Genomic DNA, 20,423 nt, shown 5'->3' on the forward strand with positions numbered 1-20,423 from the left:
CAGGTTCATATGCCAATGGTGTGTTGTAGCCTATTTTTCATTTCCCACAACCTCCTGTCACACATTTAACCCTCCTGTTACCTTAGGGTCAATTTGACCCCATTCAATGTTTAACCCTCCTGTTACCTTTATATTTACTGACATATTTTACCCTTGGGGTCAATTTGACCGCAGCAATTAAAACCTCCAGAAAATTATTAGAATTAATATTGTTTTCCAAGTTTAAGTGTGAGGTACTTTATGTTTGTTTGTTGACTACCTAAATAGCCCTTTAAATACATAAAAAAGTTGATATTTCTTATATGTTTGACACAGTGAAAAACAGCCTGGGGTCAAATTGACCCGAAAGAACACCGACTTTAAACATTGAATGGGGTCAAATTGACCCTAAGGTAACAGGAGTGTTAAACATTGAATGGGGTCAAATTGACCCTAAGGTAACAGGAGGGTTAAACCAAAGTCCCACCTATGAAAACATTTTGTTAGGTTACACTTTACATGTAAAGCACAGAGCTGAGTTGGGAATATGTGAACTGCACTGAAACAATGCCTCCTGGATAGATGTTGACCTTGTTGAATATGATTCCATGCAGGTTACCTTTTCAAATTATTTGGTGTTCAGGTGGAAGTCGATGTGAACCATCAAACACAGCCTGGTGTTCATCTGTTGTACTTGTCATAAATGCTTAAAAATATTTCAACAACTGTAATAACCTCAACAGACATCTCATTGTCTTTGCAGACACTGACAAGTCAAACAATATCCATACTACAGTATACAATATGCATTTGAAGTCTTATCAGTTTGGATAGCTGCATTGTTTTGGAAGACAATCTTTATCCAATCAAGCTTTAACTAATTAGAAATATTCTTTTTGCCATCAAGAAAGAATAATATATCATATGTTGTTTATAAGAAGAGAATAAACTATTTGAGGTAAGAATTGCTAATAATATATTCAGCATTTAGTACCACATGCCGACACTGGACTAAAGTCTCACATAATTTAAATTCAATCAAAAGCAAAGTGTAAACACATTTGGTATTATTTTTTTATTTATTTAAGTCATCTGAAGCAAATTTATAATTTAACACTGATATAAACTGTTACATTTTACCTTTATTAGTCACATTCATTACAAAAATCACACATTAATTTACTGTCATAAACACATGAACAAATACAGTTTCAGAAATTGTATTGGTCCGCCACAAGCCTTGAGAACAACTTCGGTCTCTGGAGGGATGGACACCGTTATCCCTCATGTTGGTGTATTGATCGTGGTGGGGCAGTATCTCTCCAAAGTCACAGTTTAACTGACATCCAACGGGGGACATTTTTAATCAGTTTCTTCTCTTATAAAATAGAAATAAAATCTTGTATACTTTCTTCAACATAAGTTTACTTTATGAATAATATACTGTTTACAGGTAGTAGGAAGTGTCAAATAGGGATATAGCAAAGATTAGTTTGAAATGACACTTTCTTTAGAAACTGTTCTATTTTACATCAACGCACTCATTACTTCTACTGCAGAATAAGATGAACCAACAATGTACGACACACTTCACTTCAGACCACTAACAAAATGTTGCACTTTCAATGAGTTTCAAAGCTATTGTAGGCTACTGCCAATGAAAGGTAGAACAAAGAGAATAAGTTAGTCTTGATGGTGTATGTGACTATATCCTAAAACAGTAGGATCCTTCATGTTGTAATATTAAAGTTAGACAGAGTTGCTCCTGCAGCTGAGAGGCACAGAGGTGCGGGACATCTCCATGTGCACAGTGGACATGGGAAAGCGCTCACACTCTTCCTCTAGCTGAATGCAGCGGCAGTGCAGGAGCACCTCTCTCACCTCCTGCCGAAAGTTGGAGTTTAAGAAGCCATAGATGATGGGGTTAATGCAGGTGGAGGACATGGCCAGCAGGTGGCAGAGGGAGAACAGCAGGTTGTGGTGGCAGATGGGCAGAGCATCCTGGTTCCAGTCTGAAACCACATTGAAGATGGTGAGCGGCAGCCAGCATAGAGCAAAGGCTGTAATGAGGGCGACCAGCATGATGTTGATACGGCGGCTGTGAGTCATGCTCTGGCACTCTGGTGTTCTGGCGCGGTCCAGCATGTCTTTGCGGTGGCGAAGGCGCACAAAAACTCTAACATAACATAGCAGGACCAACAATAGTGGACCACAGTATTGGAACAGAAGGAGCCATGTGATGTAAGCAAGCCTGTGTTGCTGAGAAGGCCAGTGCTCCAGACAGGCCTCCATATGTGGAGAGGTGGGGACATAAGAAAAAAGTGTGTGGTATGAATTTGAAAGTGCAGATGAGTTTTTGTATGTGAAGTAAACAGGTTGAGATGCATTTAGATAAGCCTGAGGGTGGGGTTGATGATGGAGGGGAGACTGGGGCAGGATGACATTGATGTAGGGCTCACTCGTGAGTAGCTGAAAGGCCAAGAAAGGTGAGGAGGTGAAGCAGGCCAGAATCCAGATGAGAACCACCACCAGGTAGGCCTGAGAAATGCTTGGTTTCCAGCCAGAGGGGTTAATGATGAGCTGATGTCTTTCCAGTGCAATGAACACCAGAGACAGCACAGACACAGTCACAGACGCACACTGGATAAACGGCACCAGCCGGCATAGCAGCGACCCAAACACCCAATGGTCCATTAGCGTGTAAATGACAGTAAACGGGAGGCAGAAGACACACACTAGGATATCAGAGAATGACAGGTTGCAGATGAAAATGCCGGTGACATTGACTTTTTCTCTGCGACGGGCGATGATGCAGATGAGGCCGATGTTCCCCACCAGCCCCAGCACCATTGTCATGCTGTACCACATCACTATGCACGCTGTGAGGACAGAAGACATAGGGCACTGCTCATCATGCCCGAGAACAGCGAGGTCTGACAGGAGCAGGGTCTGATTCTCCAACCACTCCTGCACAGGCTCAGGAGTGGGTTTTCCCACCTCCCATGGTGGGGAATGTGGAGAGGTGGAGCTGTTGAAGGGCAGAGTAGGAGCTGTCGTCGACGAAGAAGACTGTCTCTCGTTGCCACTAAAGGACATTTCACCAGGACTTCAGTGTCACCTGCCCCCAGGATCAAACTGTCCATCCCAGTCCTCTTAAAACATGCATCTGAGACAAGGAGGCAGAAAGCACAGAGAGACACAAGGAGAAAGAAAACAGTAATTACTTCTAAAACGATCCCTCTTTTCAGTCAAAGGGTGTGCTCATGTGGAGGTGATACTGTCGTTCTGAGAGAAGCAGAGAGTGAAGGAAAGGCCAGAAGTGGCTCCTGTTGCTGAGGAGTTTAGGGAAGATGCAAAGAAGTGAGGGCAAAATCATTGGAAGATTAGTTTCAAGAAAGCATTGCCATTAAAGCTTGCCCTTATGTTATATATTTAGCATTGCTCGTAACATGGCTGTTTGGATGATAATGTTGGTTTGTCTGAACATCCGTTTAACATTCAATTTTTATATATAGCGCTTCTCTAAATGGATTGCCATGAAATTCTATTATGTATGAATTGTTATGACTTCTCCATCTTATGGGCCATCAACAGGTCAACACACCATAATGAGGTTTAGATTATGGGGCACTTAAACTGTTTCCACAGTTTGCAATTTGCCAAATGTGATTGTTATATAGACAAGGTCATTATTTCACTATAGTTTTAGTAGTTTTTTTACTGCAGTTACACAGAGTAGTTTCAGTTCTTGGTCCAAACAATCACTCTCTTTCTCTTGTTTACCGATCTTAAGATCTCAGATTAGTCAGTTCTCCTCCCACAAACGAATCCTCCAGTCAGGTTTCAAGTCTGAACATAATAGCTTAATGACAATAAAATTACTATGCATACGTTGGAGCAGAGACTTCTATTTCTCAAGTCGACAATACATTATGTAGTATGTCACGAAGTGAAAGGGCATGACATTGTCATCATCCTAAAAATGGATTTCGGCTGTCTCCCCTGAAACCTCTGCCATGTGCTGTGAAAACCAACGTCGCAAAGAAAATTAGCCTGTCATTTTCCATTAACGGCACACACACACTTAGCTATCAGTCACTTCACACTGCATCATTACTAACCAACTCTGTCAGTGTGTTGACTGAGCTGCAGGCAGGGTGGTACAGCATTGATCAGCCTTTATTCATGACGGAAAGGCAAGTGCAATGTCACCAGAAACCAGATGTAACAGCTGGAACAGGGCGAAGGAATCACAAACACCGGCAGGAGGAAAGGGAGAACTGTCCCATTAGTAGGCAATTATGAACCTGAACGTGTTGCAATAATGTGACACGCGGATGCCCATCCAGCAAGTCGCTGTCATATTATAATTGTCCCCTTTGCGAAGGAAAATCTCTGCAGGATAAGGAACACTGTGACCTGGCATCACTCTGCTCTGTGCATCATATTCTTCTTTTCTGCATCAGCGAAGTGTGCTCCATCTCACAGAAAATAATGATGGTGTCTCTGATGGTGAAGAGACTGGCTGACTTCCATTTCCCTTGAACCAGACTGACTTTGATTCTATCTATCGTAGTTTTCCCAGAGCAGTCGTGCTGTGCACCAAAGCATTTTTATTTACCAACCTACATTCTTATCAATTATGTTGTTGCCGTGGTAGTTTATCGAAAAATCATTTTGTCACACTGCATGACTAGTTCCCTTCTTCTCTCAAATATTCTTTGTAGCAATATCATGACATATAAGATGGTCATTTATGAATTCAGCATTGCATTTTATACAAGTCTTTTTTCTTTGGTCTGGAAATTTCGTGACCTAATTTCAAGCACTGTAGGTACAGAATGAGCAATCCTGGAGGGCGTGACAAGAGGATTTGATTGGAACGAATTAGACAATTGTACTATGAACAATTACGTGGGGAAATGGAAATCAGGAGACAGCTTGCACATATGTGCTTGACAGGAAATCAAAAAGAAAGCCCAAGCTCTAAATTATCCTCTGTGTAGTCACTGTGCCAAATCTATTCATAAGATTCAACTACACTCAATTCAGTTTATTTTATCTCGCCCAATATCACACGTGACAAATGTTCCTTAAATGTGTCTTAAAAGATGCTTACTGTGTGATTTCTTAAAAAGTATTTCCCTTCTATTTTTTTATTACAGCTTTCCATCAGACCACCAGTGAATATAACTTACAGGAATCCCTGCTTGTAAATTAATTGTGCAGTCACATCCAACACAGTGAGACTATTCTTATCAGTTGTCTCACACCTCCCGCATGTGGAGGAGCAGGATAAAAGATGCTGTTGCGTTCTCCACCTGAAATGATGAGCCAAGCCTCATTAGTGAAGGGAGTGTCAGAGACTGTGGGTGATACCTTCCAAAACATTAATACTATGAATGCTGTCAGTAGATTGGCTTTCCGAACAGTATATTAAACATGAGTGCATGTACATATATTATATATATGTTTATTTTGGTTTTTCAGTATACCTGCTGAATATGGATGCATATTCTTAGAGAAAAAAAATTCTCACTATATTGTTTCAATGCATTATCCAAAAACGTTTCCAGGAATACAGTATACACGCATATCTATGGACAAAAAGCTACACGCTGTGGACAGCAGACAGTGGAGAAACAACAGATTGTGGCATTGATTTTATAACTGATGAACTGAAGAAAAGACATTGACAAGGATCATTCTTGTGCGTTGTAGATCATTACTATCTATCAAAAATAGAGCACTCACGTGGTGGGTTGGCTGCAGAGCGTCTGTGATGCCAAGGATGTAAATCCAGAGAGATGAGAGTTGCAGAAGAAGCTGAACATCACAACCACAACAGCGTTTCTGTCAGAGACCAGCGGCGGGCTGTTAAAGACCTCTGGGTGTCAGAGATCCTCTGAGCATTGGGCTGTGCTGTCACACAGTGGTGGTTTTATTCAATTACATGCCAACAATGGCACCTGCTGTGTGTGCTGTTACAGAGACATGAAGCAGGCAAGAAGAAACAGAGCCAGGCAAGTTTTTAGGTTTTATCTTTATTGTCAAAAACCTTCAAAACATTATGGATTCAGACAAAGATTGATTAGTCTGTGTTTAACGGTGATCCATGCTTCATGCACACACCCTAAAATATCTAATCAAATAAAAAAGACCGCTTTCCGGAACATTTAGAATTAAGTTTGTTGTGCGTTCACACAGGGTTACACTCTTTTGTCTTGTCTGACTTCAACAACAACTTGGCAGAGCAGGTCTCCTTATTTACAACCAGCTCACATTCATCAGGGACATCGACTGCGTTTCCATCAAGGATCCTTGAGACAAAAAGGAACTAATATTACCCCAAGATGAAAATAAAACTGTCTTCTGAAGTGGTTTTGCTCAAATTAGTGACTGTACACAACGTATCATGGGAGACTTTCTTCTGTGTGAGATCAGGGGAATGTGTTTTCTTTTTCACTCAAATCACATGTGTTTTATGTCAAACTTCCTTTCCAAGAAGGTGCACTTGCAGAGGTCAACTAACAACTGATTGCCGTCCTCTGCATTCAGCTAGTAGCTAATAGGATCATTATGTCAGTGTGGTGAAACACAGAATATAAAAACAACTTTAATTTGTTACCATTTGTTAAAAGTGTTGGTTTAAGAACAATGGACATGTGATAGACATCCGGTTTAGCTTACCCTCCCTTCCACAATTATTTACCAACAGTCCTTTATAGATTATTGCTTGGAAATATCAGAGGTTATGGTTTGAATGAAAGCATGAAAATCGTACTTGCTACAGCAGCTCAAGCCCTGGCTCGTACAAGAGCAGGCCATGCAGTCTCTGTCCCATTCAGAGCCAAAGTCATGCTGTTGTCCGGCCTTGTCCACACACCCTACATGTAAAGAAACAAAACCACAGTTAAGAGGAGTTGTTGAGCCACTTATCAAGCTCTAATAAAATGATGGTAGTGATTCATTGTGTGTTAATCAATGTGTTCTTGGGTGTGTTTTATGTGATGAGTGTTGAGTCAACTGTTGTGTGTTGAGTCAACATCATGCCGACTCACCTTTGGGAGGGTTATTCAGATCTTCCAGCACCAACTCCTGGAAGAAGCAGTCAGAGTGACAGAGGACAACCAGTCCCAGCAGACAAACCAAAACATGGAGAGAAGCCTGAAAGAGTGAAATTAAATACATCTGTAAACATGATTCCTGTTTTATAGGCTGTGCCATGCAATTATACACGTATTTTCCCCTCCTGTTGCCTTAGGGTCAATTTGAACCCATTCAACATTGAATGGGGTCAAATTGACCCTAAGGTAACAGGAGGGTTAAAGTCTTCTAAACATTGAAAAACTAAATTGTACAGCCAATTATTTAATGTGAAATAGCTTTTATATGAACCCCCAAATCAAATTAGTAGTTAAGTAGGTTTTAGGATAATAGCTATTTGCATGTATATTTAAGTGATTTTCCACCATTACAAATGATCCAGAATTATACAGAAGTGCTCCTTTTTGTACACATTTCAATGCAAAATATATTATGGCTGCAACATACTGCATGTATTTACTTTAGTCTGCACAAGATACTATTGTAAACAAATTCAAGAAAAATAATATTAAAATTAATTTAAACAATTTAAATTACAATTATTTGTCCCGTATTATTTGTACATTATCTGCAGTATTCACACAGGTGTAATAAAAAGTATGTGAAGAGGAATCCCCGTCGATATTATTTGATAATATACCATGTCTGACTTTTAATTTATCTTTTACCACCACCAAGACTTCGGCTCTAAACAAAAACAAAAAAATATATATATATCTATTTAGCAGTTCAACTACAATAAAATACTTGAAATAAAAGATTCCCAAGCTCTTCATGTTAATTGTAGGTGTAAATTGTAGGTGTAAATTACATACCATCCTCAGATGTGATCCGGTCAACAGGAAGATGATCTGAGTGAGAACTCTCTAATGAAACCTTTATAGTTAGGTGTGCACCCCTGCATATCTTTATTGATGACATTTGAATAGCAATGGACTGTTATCAGATATTTGTTTTAAGGCGGGTGAGGAAAACATGAAGGTAATATTGACATTAAGGGCACAACTCACTGAATCATTTCCCCCCATTGTTTTACAAACTCACAAGCAATGTGGATTTTTCTAATAATATTCACAATTGATTTTATTCAACAACTGCAAAAATATATATATATTTTTAAAGCAACCAAGGAAACAGCCTAAAATATAAAAAGTTCTGTAAACTTATCTGTAAACATTTATTGCTGAGCCAAAAGGCAGAGATAGATTACTTGTATTACAAATAAAGCCATGAATTGTAAACAATTATTAAAAAGCTTTAGTTTGGATTAACCACACCGTAGTAAACAATATACTTTGTACTGTGCAACAGAGGAAAACTCTGAAAAATAAAGCTTCAACAAAATCTCTCTTCATTTCTTTACTCATATCATAATTAACAATACGTAAAAAAACAAGAAAAAAACATAACAGCAACAAATTAGGATAAAAACACAATTATACTAAGGGTTGATTGACAATATTAAACATTACAATAAATGTTTTGATATTTGGTTGAGTTTAACTGTAAATGTTGGAAGCGACACTATCCCAGTGGTGACATTATTTAAAAAAACTAAGTTGTAGAATTCACTCTCTACAGTGTAAATGAAAGTGGATAAATAAGAGCTCTTTTAGCAGCAGAAGTGTTTTTCCTGTTGCACATCAAAAGAAACAACTGCCTCTTTTGTTCATAGTGAATCTCACAAGTGTTCAATCTCTTTGCAGAAAAACTAGTTTTCTCCTGCAGATGTTAAGGGAGACTAACAACTCAAACCAGTGGAACTTAAACAACCCCAAAGTGGAACATGAACATTGAAAGTGATTAATCAAAGCCAAACAAATCGATAAGAATCCCCATATCTTGTGTTGATTACTGTGCAATTTAATAAAAAGGAATAGTTCAACATTTTTGGAAATACACTTTCTCATCTAACTCATAGATGAGAAGATTGAGACCAGATGAGAATGGTTTCGATCTTCTCATCCAACTTTCGGAATTTAAAAAATCATTCATTTACAGAACTGAGGGGAAGCTCCCACAAAATAAAACGTATAACCAGCCATAAGAAGCAGCATCTCAAGTAAAGTTTCTTTTTCAGCGTTAGTATTAGAGTCATGCACATTGCAGCTTACGCTATCCAATGAGAGTTTTCATGAAGGCAGGTTTCTTGAAGGGCCAGTGATACTGGTTGGGGACAGGTCCATTCACATTGCACTCAAAGAAGGAGAACATGGGGAACCAAATGCGCGCCCTCCGGCTCTGCTGGTAGGCACGGGTGTTGGCTAATGTGTGGTAGTAGAGGAAGAGGCGAGTGGTGATGTAGAACGCAATGAACACGTCGATGGAGTAGTGCTCGTGGGCCGCCAGGATGAAGAAAATCCCAAATAGGTTTAACACCCAGGAGATGGTGTGAATTAGATTCCAGGTTCGAGGAGTGTCTGCAATTAAAAGGAATCATTAAAGAATTATTCTCATTGTCAACAAATCCCCAAATCAGCCTACGCCTAAAGTAGCATAAACACGGAGGCTGAACACAAGCACTGTAAGTTATGTTGAAACAATCTCATCTACACCAACCTGCTGCTGTAAATACTGACTAGCACAGAAAATGTGTAGTAATCCCTGGCTGAAAGTAGTGCCCAACACTTTAGTACCCGGGGTATTCAAAGTCTCACACAGCTTATGTCAACCAAAACCTATTAAAACCACATCAGCGAGCCACATTGTTGCACTCGGTGACATGTTGACATGTTCCTGCACTGTAATGAACATGGGTACTTTCTATTTTGTGTCGATCATTGTACGACTGTAAAAGCACCTTTATTCCGAAAATAGTCCCCAATCCTGTTGGAGAAATGCTTACTATAAAATACAGTAGTGAGAGAAGAACTAAAACGTTATTCGTTTTGATCTTCATGGGATTAGTTGACAATAAGAAAAAGACAGAGGAGGTCGTATGTTGTACAAACTGTAAAGTCAAACATTGAAAAAAAAAAGGCAAAGAAAAAAGTGTTGACACTCACATTCAGTCACAAAAAAGTTGAGCAACGTGATGACAACAGTGTGCCCACTGAACATGTAGTCTCCGCACGTTTTGACGCCCGTCAGCGTCATCCCACATCCACTCCAGATCAGTAGCGCCCTCTGGATCTTTCCCCAGGAATCACCGTACGACTTAGGAACAAAATAATTGCCGTTATCGGTCATGCTGTGACTCCCACTCGCAGCTGCTCATCAGCTATGACAGTGGGAATGCGAGTCAAGAATAAATTGTGACAAGAGTTACTGGGAATTCTAGCCAATCATCTCACGAGTGCTTCCCACCTTGCTGGCACACGTCAGGTGCTGCCCAGGAACAGAGAGCGAGGTGACAAACATGGTGCAGCAACGGAGCAAAAACACTGTTCCCAACAAAGAACACAACCGTCTGAAGATAATGGACCTGAAACAGAGACACGCTTTCACAAAGCATTCCTTGCACAGCACTTTTTTAACTTGCATGCGGTTAGATGATCCATGCATTTAGTGGTGATGGGGTGCACATAGTATTAAAGCAGAGTGCATCAGCAATGGGGGAAAGCTGCAACGGGGGACTACCTGTGTTTGTGGAGGAGCAGGACCAGCAGACACATGTAACACAGGATGAGGCCACAGGCTTCGGCCATTGCAAAAGCCCAAGGAATTCTAGGAACACTGTCAAGAGTACAACAACATGTGTATCAGTGTGCAGATTAGATACGAGTGCAAATGAACTATGGAGTCTGTTCAACATGCATTGGGTACCTGTCCAGAAATATGTCGGGCAGTGGTGGGTACGTCCTCATGTCCGGGACACGCTCATGTACGATGACCATGACAAAAGAAGTGAATCCAAACACGAAAAAGACATAAATGGAGCTCATAATTGTCTTCCAAACCTCTGGGTCCAATCGACCAGCCAGGTGCTGCCTATACCTCTCGTTGGTGTGTGCATGATTCAGAGAACTGTATCCAGATCGGTCACAGTTCCTCAACCTCAGCTCAGTCTCGTTACTTAAGCGATCACCTCCATTATACCTCCGGTCAGCTCCGTCACACTTCCACTCGCCCCCTGTGGCCCCCAGTGAGAGTCCAGCAGGGGGACAGTCTTTAGTCCAGAGATCCAGGTCCTCCAGCTGGGTTTGGTTCTGTCTCTGGAGCCGACAGAGGGCTATGATGAGCCTCTTGATGTCTCCAAGCACAGAGATGCCCAATGGAGGCCCGCGCAGGTCGGCCTCAGTCAGAGCCAGCAGACTGGGGCCGTCTAACCGGTGCTGGTCACACAATAACTTCACATACTCCCCGAAACCTTCTTCCTGCAGCCACTGGGCCACCTGCTTACAGCTCCAGGAACTCACACTGTCCTCTGATGTTGCCATGCCACTGCAGATAGAGACATATACAGTGTTAAGTCATGTAGGGCGACACAAAGATCCATCAATCTGATAAATGAGCACCACTTATTTCACCACTGTGTTTTCACCTCTTTGATTTCATCAACGTATTGGTCACTGACAGTCCTGCTGTCTAATCAACTTGTTGTTTCAAATCAATTAGAATTTTCTATAAACTAAGGTGACATCTTTAAATGTCTTGTTTTATAAAAATACTAATAAAGTCACAAACCATCCATAAAACAAACAAAGTTCCTCTCCCACAGCCAGACTAGAGGTACTGATCAAACCACTCCTTTTCCTTGTTTTTGCCCTTTGACCCTCTGATAAGCGCACCCCGGTTTTGCTCGCCCTGTCCTCCCAACTGCTCCAAAGGTCTGCACGGCTCCACCAACACGACTGGAACTGTTGAACATGAGTCATAATCTACATGCTGACTGGACAGCAGATACAGACTTAAAATCATTCAATTAGGCAGCTTTCATTCATCACTAATACATGAGACGACTTTGTAGGGAGTTGTTGTACTTATCAAAGAATACTACTATGATGAGATATCATAATGGTATTTTCACAGCTGTTATTGAAACAGTTGCAGTAATTGTGTGGACAGAATTATAGACTAGTCTCCTCTGTGATGATTTACTGGGTCTGGAAACTAGTCAAATTTTATGGCTGCAACTTATGATTATTTCCTCGATGAAACGATTGGTCTTGTGATAAATTCACATCCCAAAGTTGCACGTTTTTGTCCAACCAACAGTGCAAAACTCCAAAATATTCAGTTTACTATAAATTAAAACGAGACAGATAATCTTTACTAGAGCTGAAACAAACTAAAAAGATCATCAATTAAACCATTTATTCAAGCAAAAAAGTCAAATATTTGATGGCTTCAGATGTCAGAATTTGCTGTTTTTGTTTTTTTGTGGGTTTATGAGTGAAAGAAAGTGAACGGATTTATCGATAAAGAATAACAAAATTGTTAGTTGCAGCCATAATCCTCATATTTCAAAAGCTTAAATCAATGAAACAGTTTTGTGATACAAGACCAAAAACATTAACTGAAATATCTAACATTTTGTTCGAATTTTAAAGGTTACAATATGAGAGAGGTGAAACACTTTTCTCTTGTAACTTGTATGTATTCGAGATGAATACGTTTTGTTCCTAACACATTACTAATTTTTTTAAATTTTATGTCACACATAATATGACATCACAATACTGATTGCAACACACTTTCCAACGTACATGATATGAAATTGTCAACAATCTCCCAAAGATCTTCACACCAATTTAAATGAGTTGTATACCCTCAATAATGCAGATGATACAGTCCATACAGGGCAGTCAGATTCAGCTAATCTGCGAATCAATATTAAATATTTATGTCTGAAACTTAAAGCAACTCACCTGGCTCGCTGTGTCTGTGTTCTCTCAAAGAGATATAACTTATTATTAACTGGCCTCTAGATTTCACTGGCAACATTCTGCAGCTTCACCGCCTGAGGCTTTACTTGGGGTTTCATAAGTGCCATGTCAGCTTGTTTAGCTGGCTTACAGTGAGACCCAGGGAACAGTGACACGCAGCTCTAAGAGAAAGCCCTTCAGTGTGTGTGAGAGAGAGAGAGAGAGAGAGAGAGAGAGAGAGAGAGAGAGAGAGAGAGAGAGAGAGAGAGAGAGAGAACTCGACAAAGGGCTCATAGTCTGTTCACCAAAGCACCACAAAGAAACACCAAACTGCTACATGTCAGCATGAGAGTAACTGAGCGATTCTATCACATTTCTATGTTGTTGTGGAACAGTTTAGACAGCTGTCCGAGCTTACACAACAAGACAATGTACACATGAGAAGAAACAAGTCACAGGAAGTACATGTAGTAGTTTCAAAGTAACTTTAACAAAAGATAATAGTTGTTTCTCTTACCATACGTCCACTGTCACTGTGCTGGCAGAGGGTGGAGATGAGCTGTCTCTCTGGGGTGGTTCATGGCCAACATGCTTCTGACAACTAAGCAACACTAAACAGGAAGAGACCATAATAAACAACACCAGTAAAGAAGAGCTGGTGAGCTCATGCAGGGCTGCTGAAAGCACACTGACACCTGCTGGCCATGTGTCGGTACAACTCGGATCTGTTTCAAGTTATGTTTCTCTGAATGAAGAAAAAGGTGGATTTCATGGACTAATTGGTTTGAATTTGATAACACAAATACAAGCAAGGGGGTTTCAAACCAGTAGTGTAATTATAACCACTTCTATTCGTGAGAGTTTGACTGAGTCTGTGCCAAACTGCACCGCCTGTGTATGACAGTCAGAGGAGGCAGCAACCAAAACAAAGACAACACACAGCAGTAAGGGACGAACAGTGGTTTACATCCTGTAAATATGGAAATGACCGACATACACAACTGCGCTCTGAGAGGAGATGTGATGGACGGGACTCTGAGCAGAGACATGTCAGCGACACAAACCCAGAAGAGGAGCATTTTACCTTTAACCTTTTTTGCTACCTGCTGCTGAGTTCATCCACCAGGCCTTACCGTAAGCTGCCACACATGTTTTTCATTTACTGTGGGGTTACCTGCATTTTCACTGCCTTTGTTTATCTCATTTATGATGTCCAGGGAAGGTGTTTGCGCACTGTGTTGTGGATGTGAGTCGCTTGGCTGCGTTTGTCCTGGCCTACCCGATTATCATCAGCTCAGTCTTCTGTCCTCTCCACGCTGTGTGCACCAGAAATGCTGGATTTGACCAAACAGAGGTTTCCTGCGACAATTTATAGCCCTGAACCGAAGAATGCAGGAGAAAGGGCCGAATAAGGCTAAATAATACAAAGCGAAGAGCGACCCTGTAATAAATCTATATAATTGTCCTCCCTTCATGTGCAGAAGTCAGTGCCCTAACCCAATGCCCTCATTCACACCATGCACGACTGTCTCCATTTGTACCATGTGCACACTAAACAGTTCATTTGTGTCCACCCCTCCCCTCCCTTGTCTTTTCCTAATGTGACCTCAGTGGCGACAGAGAAAGTCTCTGTCTTTTCCTTTCAGTGCAACAGCAATGTTCACTAACTCAGTCAGAGAGAACTCAATGAACATGGAGCTAATTTTAGAGGCCAGTAACATTCAAACAGCCACCTGCTCTCGTCCCTCACTGAGCTGCAGACTCTGGTGGGGAATGGACGGTGCACACAAACAGTCTGTGTCCGGGGAGAATGTCAGAGAGCAACCAAGACCTGGTGCTCATTAAAGAACTAGAGCTCATCTTGGATGCGTGCACACTTGAGCTCACGCCAGTGGATGAAGTCTGGCCCGACCTCTACATAGGAAATGTGTGAGTGTCCTGTGTTATAGCGGCTGTCGAAGAAATTGCCAGGAGTTCTTCAAGAGAGAAATTGGCCATTTGTATGAGCTTGTTAAAGTACTGAACCTGTGTAACTGCTTCTTAACATCATTCCTTGACACGTTTCCTCTTTATTACCTATGGTTCTTCTTTGTTTTGTGTGTTCCAGGGCCGTTGCACAGAATAGAAAGAAATTGCATCAACTTGGCATCACCCATGTCCTGAATGCTGCACACTCCAAGCAGGGCAGCATCGGTGACCAGAGTTTTTACGGGAACACCTGCGTTTACTTTGGCATCCCAGCAGAGGATTCAGAGCACTTTGATCTTAGTGGCTACTTAAAAAGTGCTGCTGACTTCATACATAAAGCCCTGAAGAGCAAAGATGGTACGGTGTATGAGTGTGACACCTACATGTGGATAATTGTGCTGTTCTATTTACACTCTCATTCTCCATCCGGATCCCCAGGTAAAGTGTTGGTGCATTGCATCATGGGAATAAGCCGATCGGCCACTTTGGTCCTGGCTTACTTCATGTTGCGGCGGCGTCTGCCTCTCTGTGATGCTCTGAGGCATGTTGTCCAAAAGCGAGCCGTTTATCCCAACCGGAATTTCCTGTCACTCCTCCTGAAGCTGGATGAACAGCTGACATTCAAACGGCGGTTCTGTCCTCTTCTCTGATATCGCTCCCTCCTTTTTTTCAACCCCTCTCAACTTCTTAAATTGTTGAGACATGGAAAAAGAGAGAGTCCCAATGTGAAGCCTCTCTCTCTCTTTCCATGTCTCGAGTTAAACTTCTGAGTACAGCAGCAATGGTGTTGTGAAATATTGTATATATTGAAGTGTCATATTTCTCAGAGGTTTGTTTCTGTATTCAATTCAATTCAATTCAGTTTATTTGTATAGCCCAATTTCACAAATTACAAATTTGTCTCGGAGTGCTTTACAATCTGTACACATAGACATCCCTGCCCCAAAACCTCACATCGGACCAGGAAAAACTCCCAAATAACCCTTCAGGGGGAAAAAAGGGGAAGAAACCTTCAGGAGAGCAACAGAGGAGGATCCCTCTCCAGGATGGACAGGTGCAATAGATGTAATTCAAATGTATTCAAAATGTATTCAAATTTGACCTCATGTCTGGCACGCTCACACGCTTTGTAAATACACCTTTACTTTACTTTGACTCGTGTCGTTTTGAATATTCATACAAACATGTTATGATATTTATAGAATGAGAGCAATATAGAGTGGTAAATATTATTTTAAAATAGGTTTTGAACTTTGTACATTGCAACATTTTGACAAAAAAGTCAACAGTTTGCTAAATAAGGTCAATAATAATAATAATAAGGATTTATTTTTTCAGCCAATTTCTTTCTGATCAAAAACACACTTATTATTTAAATCAAGCCAAGATTGTATTAACTATTGCCTTACTATTCTGTTAAAAACTAGCATTTGTTATTAAAATTAAAGTATTGCAAAAATAAAAGGAAACAGCTGTCTCAATGGATTTAAATGTGGAGTTGTGTTACATAACAATCTTTGCTCATGGAAACTTAGCAGTGAGCTAATGTTAAAGTTCACAGGGTAACACACCAAAAGAATGAGACGATACAATGTTTCTCATAATGGATTAAACATGTTTTAAAGTGCATGAACTGCTGCATTCGGCCGGATGTTTTGCCACTGATGAGTGTACGACTACAGAGTTAAAAAAGGAAACAGTCATAAGAAGATATTCATGTTTATAGATAAATATTAGTGAGCACAGGAGGAGAGGAGTTTGCACTGAAGGGAGGTAAACTGGACGATTCAGAGTGTAAATAGGTTCGTTATTTAAAGTGTGTTTGCTCAGTCTGTTCCCTCTTGCTTTACCACTGAAGAGGATTGCATGCATCAAGGTTGTTAGGAGGTCATTGTGAGAAGTGAACAGCTAGTCTGTGCTTTTGGTGTATGTGGCCATGCCAGCAGGTCTCCTAGGAATCCAGCGTATGAACCTGCGTCTGTCCTGGGGGCAGACAGACAACCTACAAGACAAGTCAATCAAGTATGACTTCACCTTTACACAGGCAAAGAGTAGGTTCACACACAATAACACGCCCACATAGGACACGTAACATCCTTCAATTATAAAGAAGTGAATGTGTGATTGTGTTTCAGGGCGGCGGCTCGAGAAAAGGGCGCTCTGGACATAACTCACATTGTAAATGCTGCTCACAGACCACCACTCCCCCATTTCTATGTCAACACCTGAACAAGTTTCTACCGAGACATGACAGTGGATTATTATGGGGTGTAGCCTGATGATGCAATGGAGGTCATCCTTAGTCCTTTCTTTTACCCAACTGACGATACATCAGAGCTGCACTGGCCATGGGAGGCAAGTCACTCACACTTACATCATCTCAGTGTGTGTGACTGGATTTAGGTACACCTGTACAGTCTAATGCAATCCAATACACCAGCAAGTAATTATATAATTCCTATATGTCATTTTTCTTTTGTAAAAAAGGAATCACAAAAGATTACCTAATAAAGTGCATATTTTGCTGCATATCTGGGGATGAAGGTAAAAAGAAATGCCCCTGTCCCAGGATGGGTATTGGTTCACAGGTGCTGACCTTCCTGGTGAGACATTGGACCCAACTCAGGTTTCTGGAGCAGCAGAGGCAGTTGGAGCTGAGCCTCAGTCCACGGAGCATACAGATTACTGCGGAGGACCACGCTCACACGGAGCGAGCACTTTCACCCTTGTCAGCAACCTGTTTAATTTGAATCCACATTTTGTGTAACAACAATCACACCTGACAAATGCCATCTGTCACAAGAAGAAGTCTCATTTATTATCTCTGGCCCAACAAGAATCAGTGGAATATAACTGCTTTCAGTTTTATGTCTCCGGAAATAACTCTCCTCACACCTGTCACACATGATTGACCTTTCTGCTATGATGATAAAGCAACATGACACTCTTACATAATATATTTGGGTTTTATTTGTTTCTCAGTTTTTATTTCCCATACAGGCTAATGGAAAGTAATCACTGTCACATAAGAGGGCTGTGAGATCATATTCTGAAGGTCTTTGGAGAGGGTCTGTTTGTGTGTGTGTCTGTGTGATGTTGTTGGGGTCACTGCCTAAAAATATCATCTTAAACACACAGCCTGAGGGAGTCGTTACCATTCCGGATCTGTAGTTCAGCCGTCATGCTCCCTGTAGAGGGGGGTCTCTGTTGACATGCATTCGCACGCACGCATGCACGTACACACACGCGCGTACACACGCACACACACACACACACACACACACACACACACACACACGGACGCACGCACGCACTTCACACATATCCACTGAGGAAAAGTTGAGGCGCTGGTCTGCGATCGTGCTCAGGAACGGATTTAAAGCTTTAAACAGTTATAAGAAAGAGGTAAGTACTTTCTCTCTGCCATCGTACTTTAATAAGCCACCACTGTATTTATTTCCTTTTAAACAGCAAATGCCATGAGCAGAACACACACCTGACATAATCATAGCCAGCTTTAGTTCTTCTTGGAACATCACAACACTGTGTATTGTTTAGTCTGTGTGTGTGTGTGTGTGTGTGTGTGTGTGTGTTTTCTGGGCAGCAGAGGTGAACCATGTCTTCCTGTGCGGTGAAGTCCAGAAGCAGGAACCCGTACACAGCGGTGCAGGTGGACCCAGACAGTGACTACATAACACCAGGAACACTCGACCTAGAGCAGCTGTTCTGGAGCAGCTCCGGGGCTCAGTATGCTCACGTCAACCAGGTCTGGCCCAGTGTGTACATCGGGGATGAGTGAGTAAACTAAACACACTCAGAGATGGTTGTGTGGTTCTAAAGACAGCTTCCGCCTGAGTCTGTGTGTCACATGTAAACAGGAAAACAGCTCTGGAGCGGCCTGGCCTGAGGGATCTGGGTATTACACATGTCCTTAATGCAGCAGAGGGAAAGTGGAACAACGTACTGACTGGTGTTGATTACTACACTGATGTGGACATCCAGTACTTTGGTGTGGAGGCTGATGACAAGCCCACCTTTAATATCTCCCAGTATTTCTGCTCTGCAGCCCAGTTCATCCACGAGGCCCTCAGTCACCCACAAAGTAAGAGTCCTGGAGGAAATCAAAGCTTTTAAAAGAGAGCATTCTCTGGAGAAGATGCCTGTAAGCTTCTCTGTTTCTAATGAACCCATCTATCTTTACTTCATTTTGTTCTAGACAAGGTGCTGGTGCACTGTGTGATGGGTCGGAGCAGGTCAGCGGCTCTGGTCTTGGCATACCTGATGATGAAACACAGCTTAACTGTGGTGGATGCTATCGAGCATGTGCGGCAGCGCCGCTGCGTTCTTCCCAATCACGGCTTTCTGAAACAGCTCCGAGCTCTGGACATCACGCTGCAAGAGGACAGGCTGAGAGAAAAAAGAGACGCAGCACCAAGAGTGACAGATTTATAATAACTGTATTTAAACATTGTCTGAATCCATCTCAGATATACAAAAATGTTCTTTATCTTTTTTTGACTAATATCAATAAACTCTGTCTTGTTTTTCACAACTGGGTCCCTCTATAGTCTCAAAGTTCAAAGGTAACATTGAGGAATGGGGCACCCTATGGACTTAGTTATGTAACAGCAAGAGTGATTGTCAACATCTCCAGATGTGCTGCCTGAAAAGTATAAGAACAGATTTTAACAAGTGAGACACACATAATAGGTCCTGAAAAGTTGATTTTAAGCAACTTTGTATATATGTGTGTCTGTCCAATGAGTTTAGATCTGCAATCTCTTGGGTTCTTATCGTAGATAGCTTACTAATCATGAAAGCTATCTACCGATCTTTTTTTTATGAGCATTTGAGGGATTCAAAATACAATCTACACAATGATTGATGTCAATTTTATTTGTGAATTTTATGCATGGCAGTTCAGCACAAAGATGGGCAAGTCAAGTGCAATAGAAATCAGGAATACATTGTCACTTAAGGCTTAATGGTGTATTTGAACATATTAAAATAAATGAAAAGTGGAACAATACCAATTTCAAAATAGCTTGTATGCAGAAAACATATTTCTTGATAAAATAGTTTGACTTCATCTATATTCAAGTATTCAATGTTGCTCAGACCACACATGAATGCAGATGGTTTGACATGTTTGGACTCAGCCTGTTCTTGATTAGTTTCCCTTGCATTTGTAGCAGTTAGCATACAACAATCTCAACATCAGATGTTTCTGATGGGTTCAACAAACATCACTAAACATAAACCCGCAAAGATCACAGGCCACTACTTCAGTAGAGAAATGAACAGAAGAGGAACAAGTCTGTTTTATTACCCACTGTAAACCTCTGACCGAAAACATTCACATGTACTAACTCTGCTTTCTCCCCGGAAGTCCTTTTGACTTTACGTCTCATGGGGTCATCGGACCCTATGAGACGGCATAGATCCTATCTGCCTGATGGATCGTCTGGGTCGTGGAATTCCTGCTCATGACTACGCCACTGTCCTGTTGAGACTCCGCCTCCTCCCCACCGCCATCTGCCTGATGGATCGTGGAGGTCTCCA

The 20,423-nt window shown here is 41.3% G+C and overlaps 5 protein-coding genes across 9 annotated transcripts; 2 read left to right on the plus strand and 3 right to left on the minus strand.

Annotated features, from left to right (window-relative positions):
- Positions 1 to 1,728: 1,728 nt before the first annotated feature.
- Positions 1,729 to 3,075, minus strand: LOC130207329 (neuropeptide Y receptor type 4-2-like). The gene has a single exon (XM_056435871.1). The coding sequence runs from the start codon at positions 3,073 to 3,075 to the stop codon at positions 1,729 to 1,731; it is 1,347 nt and encodes a 448-aa protein (XP_056291846.1).
- Positions 3,076 to 6,004: 2,929 nt separating this feature from the next.
- On the minus strand, positions 6,005 to 7,965 carry si:ch73-288o11.4 (beta-microseminoprotein). Its single transcript, XM_056436059.1, has 4 exons — positions 7,902 to 7,965; positions 7,041 to 7,146; positions 6,764 to 6,866; positions 6,005 to 6,299 (listed from the first exon to the last, which is right to left on the minus strand). The coding sequence occupies exons 1-4, from the start codon at positions 7,902 to 7,904 to the stop codon at positions 6,179 to 6,181; spliced, it is 333 nt and encodes a 110-aa protein (XP_056292034.1). The 5' UTR covers positions 7,905 to 7,965; the 3' UTR covers positions 6,005 to 6,178.
- A 175-nt stretch (positions 7,966 to 8,140) lies between these two features.
- On the minus strand, positions 8,141 to 13,486 carry LOC130207442 (sphingomyelin synthase-related protein 1-like). 4 transcript variants are annotated; one of them, XM_056436057.1, is made up of 7 exons: positions 12,897 to 13,087; positions 11,817 to 11,885; positions 10,852 to 11,469; positions 10,666 to 10,761; positions 10,393 to 10,510; positions 10,092 to 10,242; positions 8,141 to 9,506 (listed from the first exon to the last, which is right to left on the minus strand). In XM_056436057.1, exons 3-7 carry the CDS (start codon positions 11,463 to 11,465, stop codon positions 9,202 to 9,204), a joined length of 1,284 nt encoding a protein of 427 aa, XP_056292032.1. In that variant the 5' UTR covers positions 11,466 to 11,469; positions 11,817 to 11,885; positions 12,897 to 13,087; the 3' UTR covers positions 8,141 to 9,201. The 4 variants fall into 4 exon arrangements, with proteins under 4 accessions (XP_056292032.1, XP_056292031.1, XP_056292030.1 ...); XM_056436056.1 differs by lacking the exons at positions 11,817 to 11,885; positions 12,897 to 13,087 and adding an exon at positions 13,411 to 13,486; XM_056436055.1 differs by lacking the exon at positions 11,817 to 11,885 and having other exon boundaries at positions 12,897 to 13,086.
- Positions 13,487 to 14,698: 1,212 nt separating this feature from the next.
- Positions 14,699 to 16,016, plus strand: LOC130207443 (dual specificity protein phosphatase 13-like). The gene is made up of 3 exons (XM_056436058.1): positions 14,699 to 14,822; positions 15,001 to 15,218; positions 15,300 to 16,016. The coding sequence occupies exons 1-3, from the start codon at positions 14,704 to 14,706 to the stop codon at positions 15,509 to 15,511; spliced, it is 549 nt and encodes a 182-aa protein (XP_056292033.1). The 5' UTR covers positions 14,699 to 14,703; the 3' UTR covers positions 15,512 to 16,016.
- A 2,163-nt stretch (positions 16,017 to 18,179) lies between these two features.
- Positions 18,180 to 19,890, plus strand: LOC130207617 (dual specificity phosphatase 29). Of its 2 annotated transcripts, none has more exons than XM_056436282.1 (4): positions 18,180 to 18,266; positions 18,469 to 18,656; positions 18,740 to 18,963; positions 19,078 to 19,890. In XM_056436282.1, exons 2-4 carry the CDS (start codon positions 18,478 to 18,480, stop codon positions 19,311 to 19,313), a joined length of 639 nt encoding a protein of 212 aa, XP_056292257.1. In that variant the 5' UTR covers positions 18,180 to 18,266; positions 18,469 to 18,477; the 3' UTR covers positions 19,314 to 19,890. The 2 variants fall into 2 exon arrangements, with proteins under 2 accessions (XP_056292257.1, XP_056292258.1); XM_056436283.1 differs by having other exon boundaries at positions 18,195 to 18,266; positions 18,466 to 18,656.
- Positions 19,891 to 20,423: the final 533 nt, after the last annotated feature.

Source organism: Pseudoliparis swirei, chromosome 17 (genome assembly GCF_029220125.1).
Source record: "Pseudoliparis swirei isolate HS2019 ecotype Mariana Trench chromosome 17, NWPU_hadal_v1, whole genome shotgun sequence".
NCBI classification, from domain to species: Eukaryota; Metazoa; Chordata; class Actinopteri; order Perciformes; family Liparidae; genus Pseudoliparis; species Pseudoliparis swirei.

Excerpts from the sequence above, each read along its gene's own strand:
- LOC130207617 (XM_056436282.1), top strand. The coding sequence starts at position 18,478 with ATGTCTTCCTGTGCGGTGAAGTCCAGAAGCAGGAACCCGTACACAGCG. Across the intron at positions 18,657-18,739 it reads AGTGTGTACATCGGGGATGA|GAAAACAGCTCTGGAGCGGC; the intron begins GTGAGTAAACTA and ends ACATGTAAACAG. Across the intron at positions 18,964-19,077 it reads GGCCCTCAGTCACCCACAAA|ACAAGGTGCTGGTGCACTGT; the intron begins GTAAGAGTCCTG and ends ATTTTGTTCTAG.
- LOC130207443 (XM_056436058.1), top strand. The coding sequence starts at position 14,704 with ATGTCAGAGAGCAACCAAGACCTGGTGCTCATTAAAGAACTAGAGCTC. Across the intron at positions 14,823-15,000 it reads GACCTCTACATAGGAAATGT|GGCCGTTGCACAGAATAGAA; the intron begins GTGAGTGTCCTG and ends TGTGTGTTCCAG. Across the intron at positions 15,219-15,299 it reads AGCCCTGAAGAGCAAAGATG|GTAAAGTGTTGGTGCATTGC; the intron begins GTACGGTGTATG and ends CCGGATCCCCAG.
- LOC130207329 (XM_056435871.1), bottom strand. The coding sequence starts at position 3,075 with ATGTCCTTTAGTGGCAACGAGAGACAGTCTTCTTCGTCGACGACAGCT.
- si:ch73-288o11.4 (XM_056436059.1), bottom strand. Across the intron at positions 6,867-7,040 it reads TCTGAATAACCCTCCCAAAG|GGTGTGTGGACAAGGCCGGA; the intron begins GTGAGTCGGCAT and ends CTTTACATGTAG. Across the intron at positions 6,300-6,763 it reads GGCTTGAGCTGCTGTAGCAA|GATCCTTGATGGAAACGCAG; the intron begins GTACGATTTTCA and ends TTTTGTCTCAAG.
- LOC130207442 (XM_056436054.1), bottom strand. The coding sequence starts at position 11,896 with ATGTTCAACAGTTCCAGTCGTGTTGGTGGAGCCGTGCAGACCTTTGGA. Across the intron at positions 11,470-11,816 it reads ACAGGGCGAGCAAAACCGGG|TGGCATGGCAACATCAGAGG; the intron begins GTGCGCTTATCA and ends CTCTATCTGCAG. Across the intron at positions 10,762-10,851 it reads CCCGACATATTTCTGGACAG|TGTTCCTAGAATTCCTTGGG; the intron begins GTACCCAATGCA and ends TACTCTTGACAG.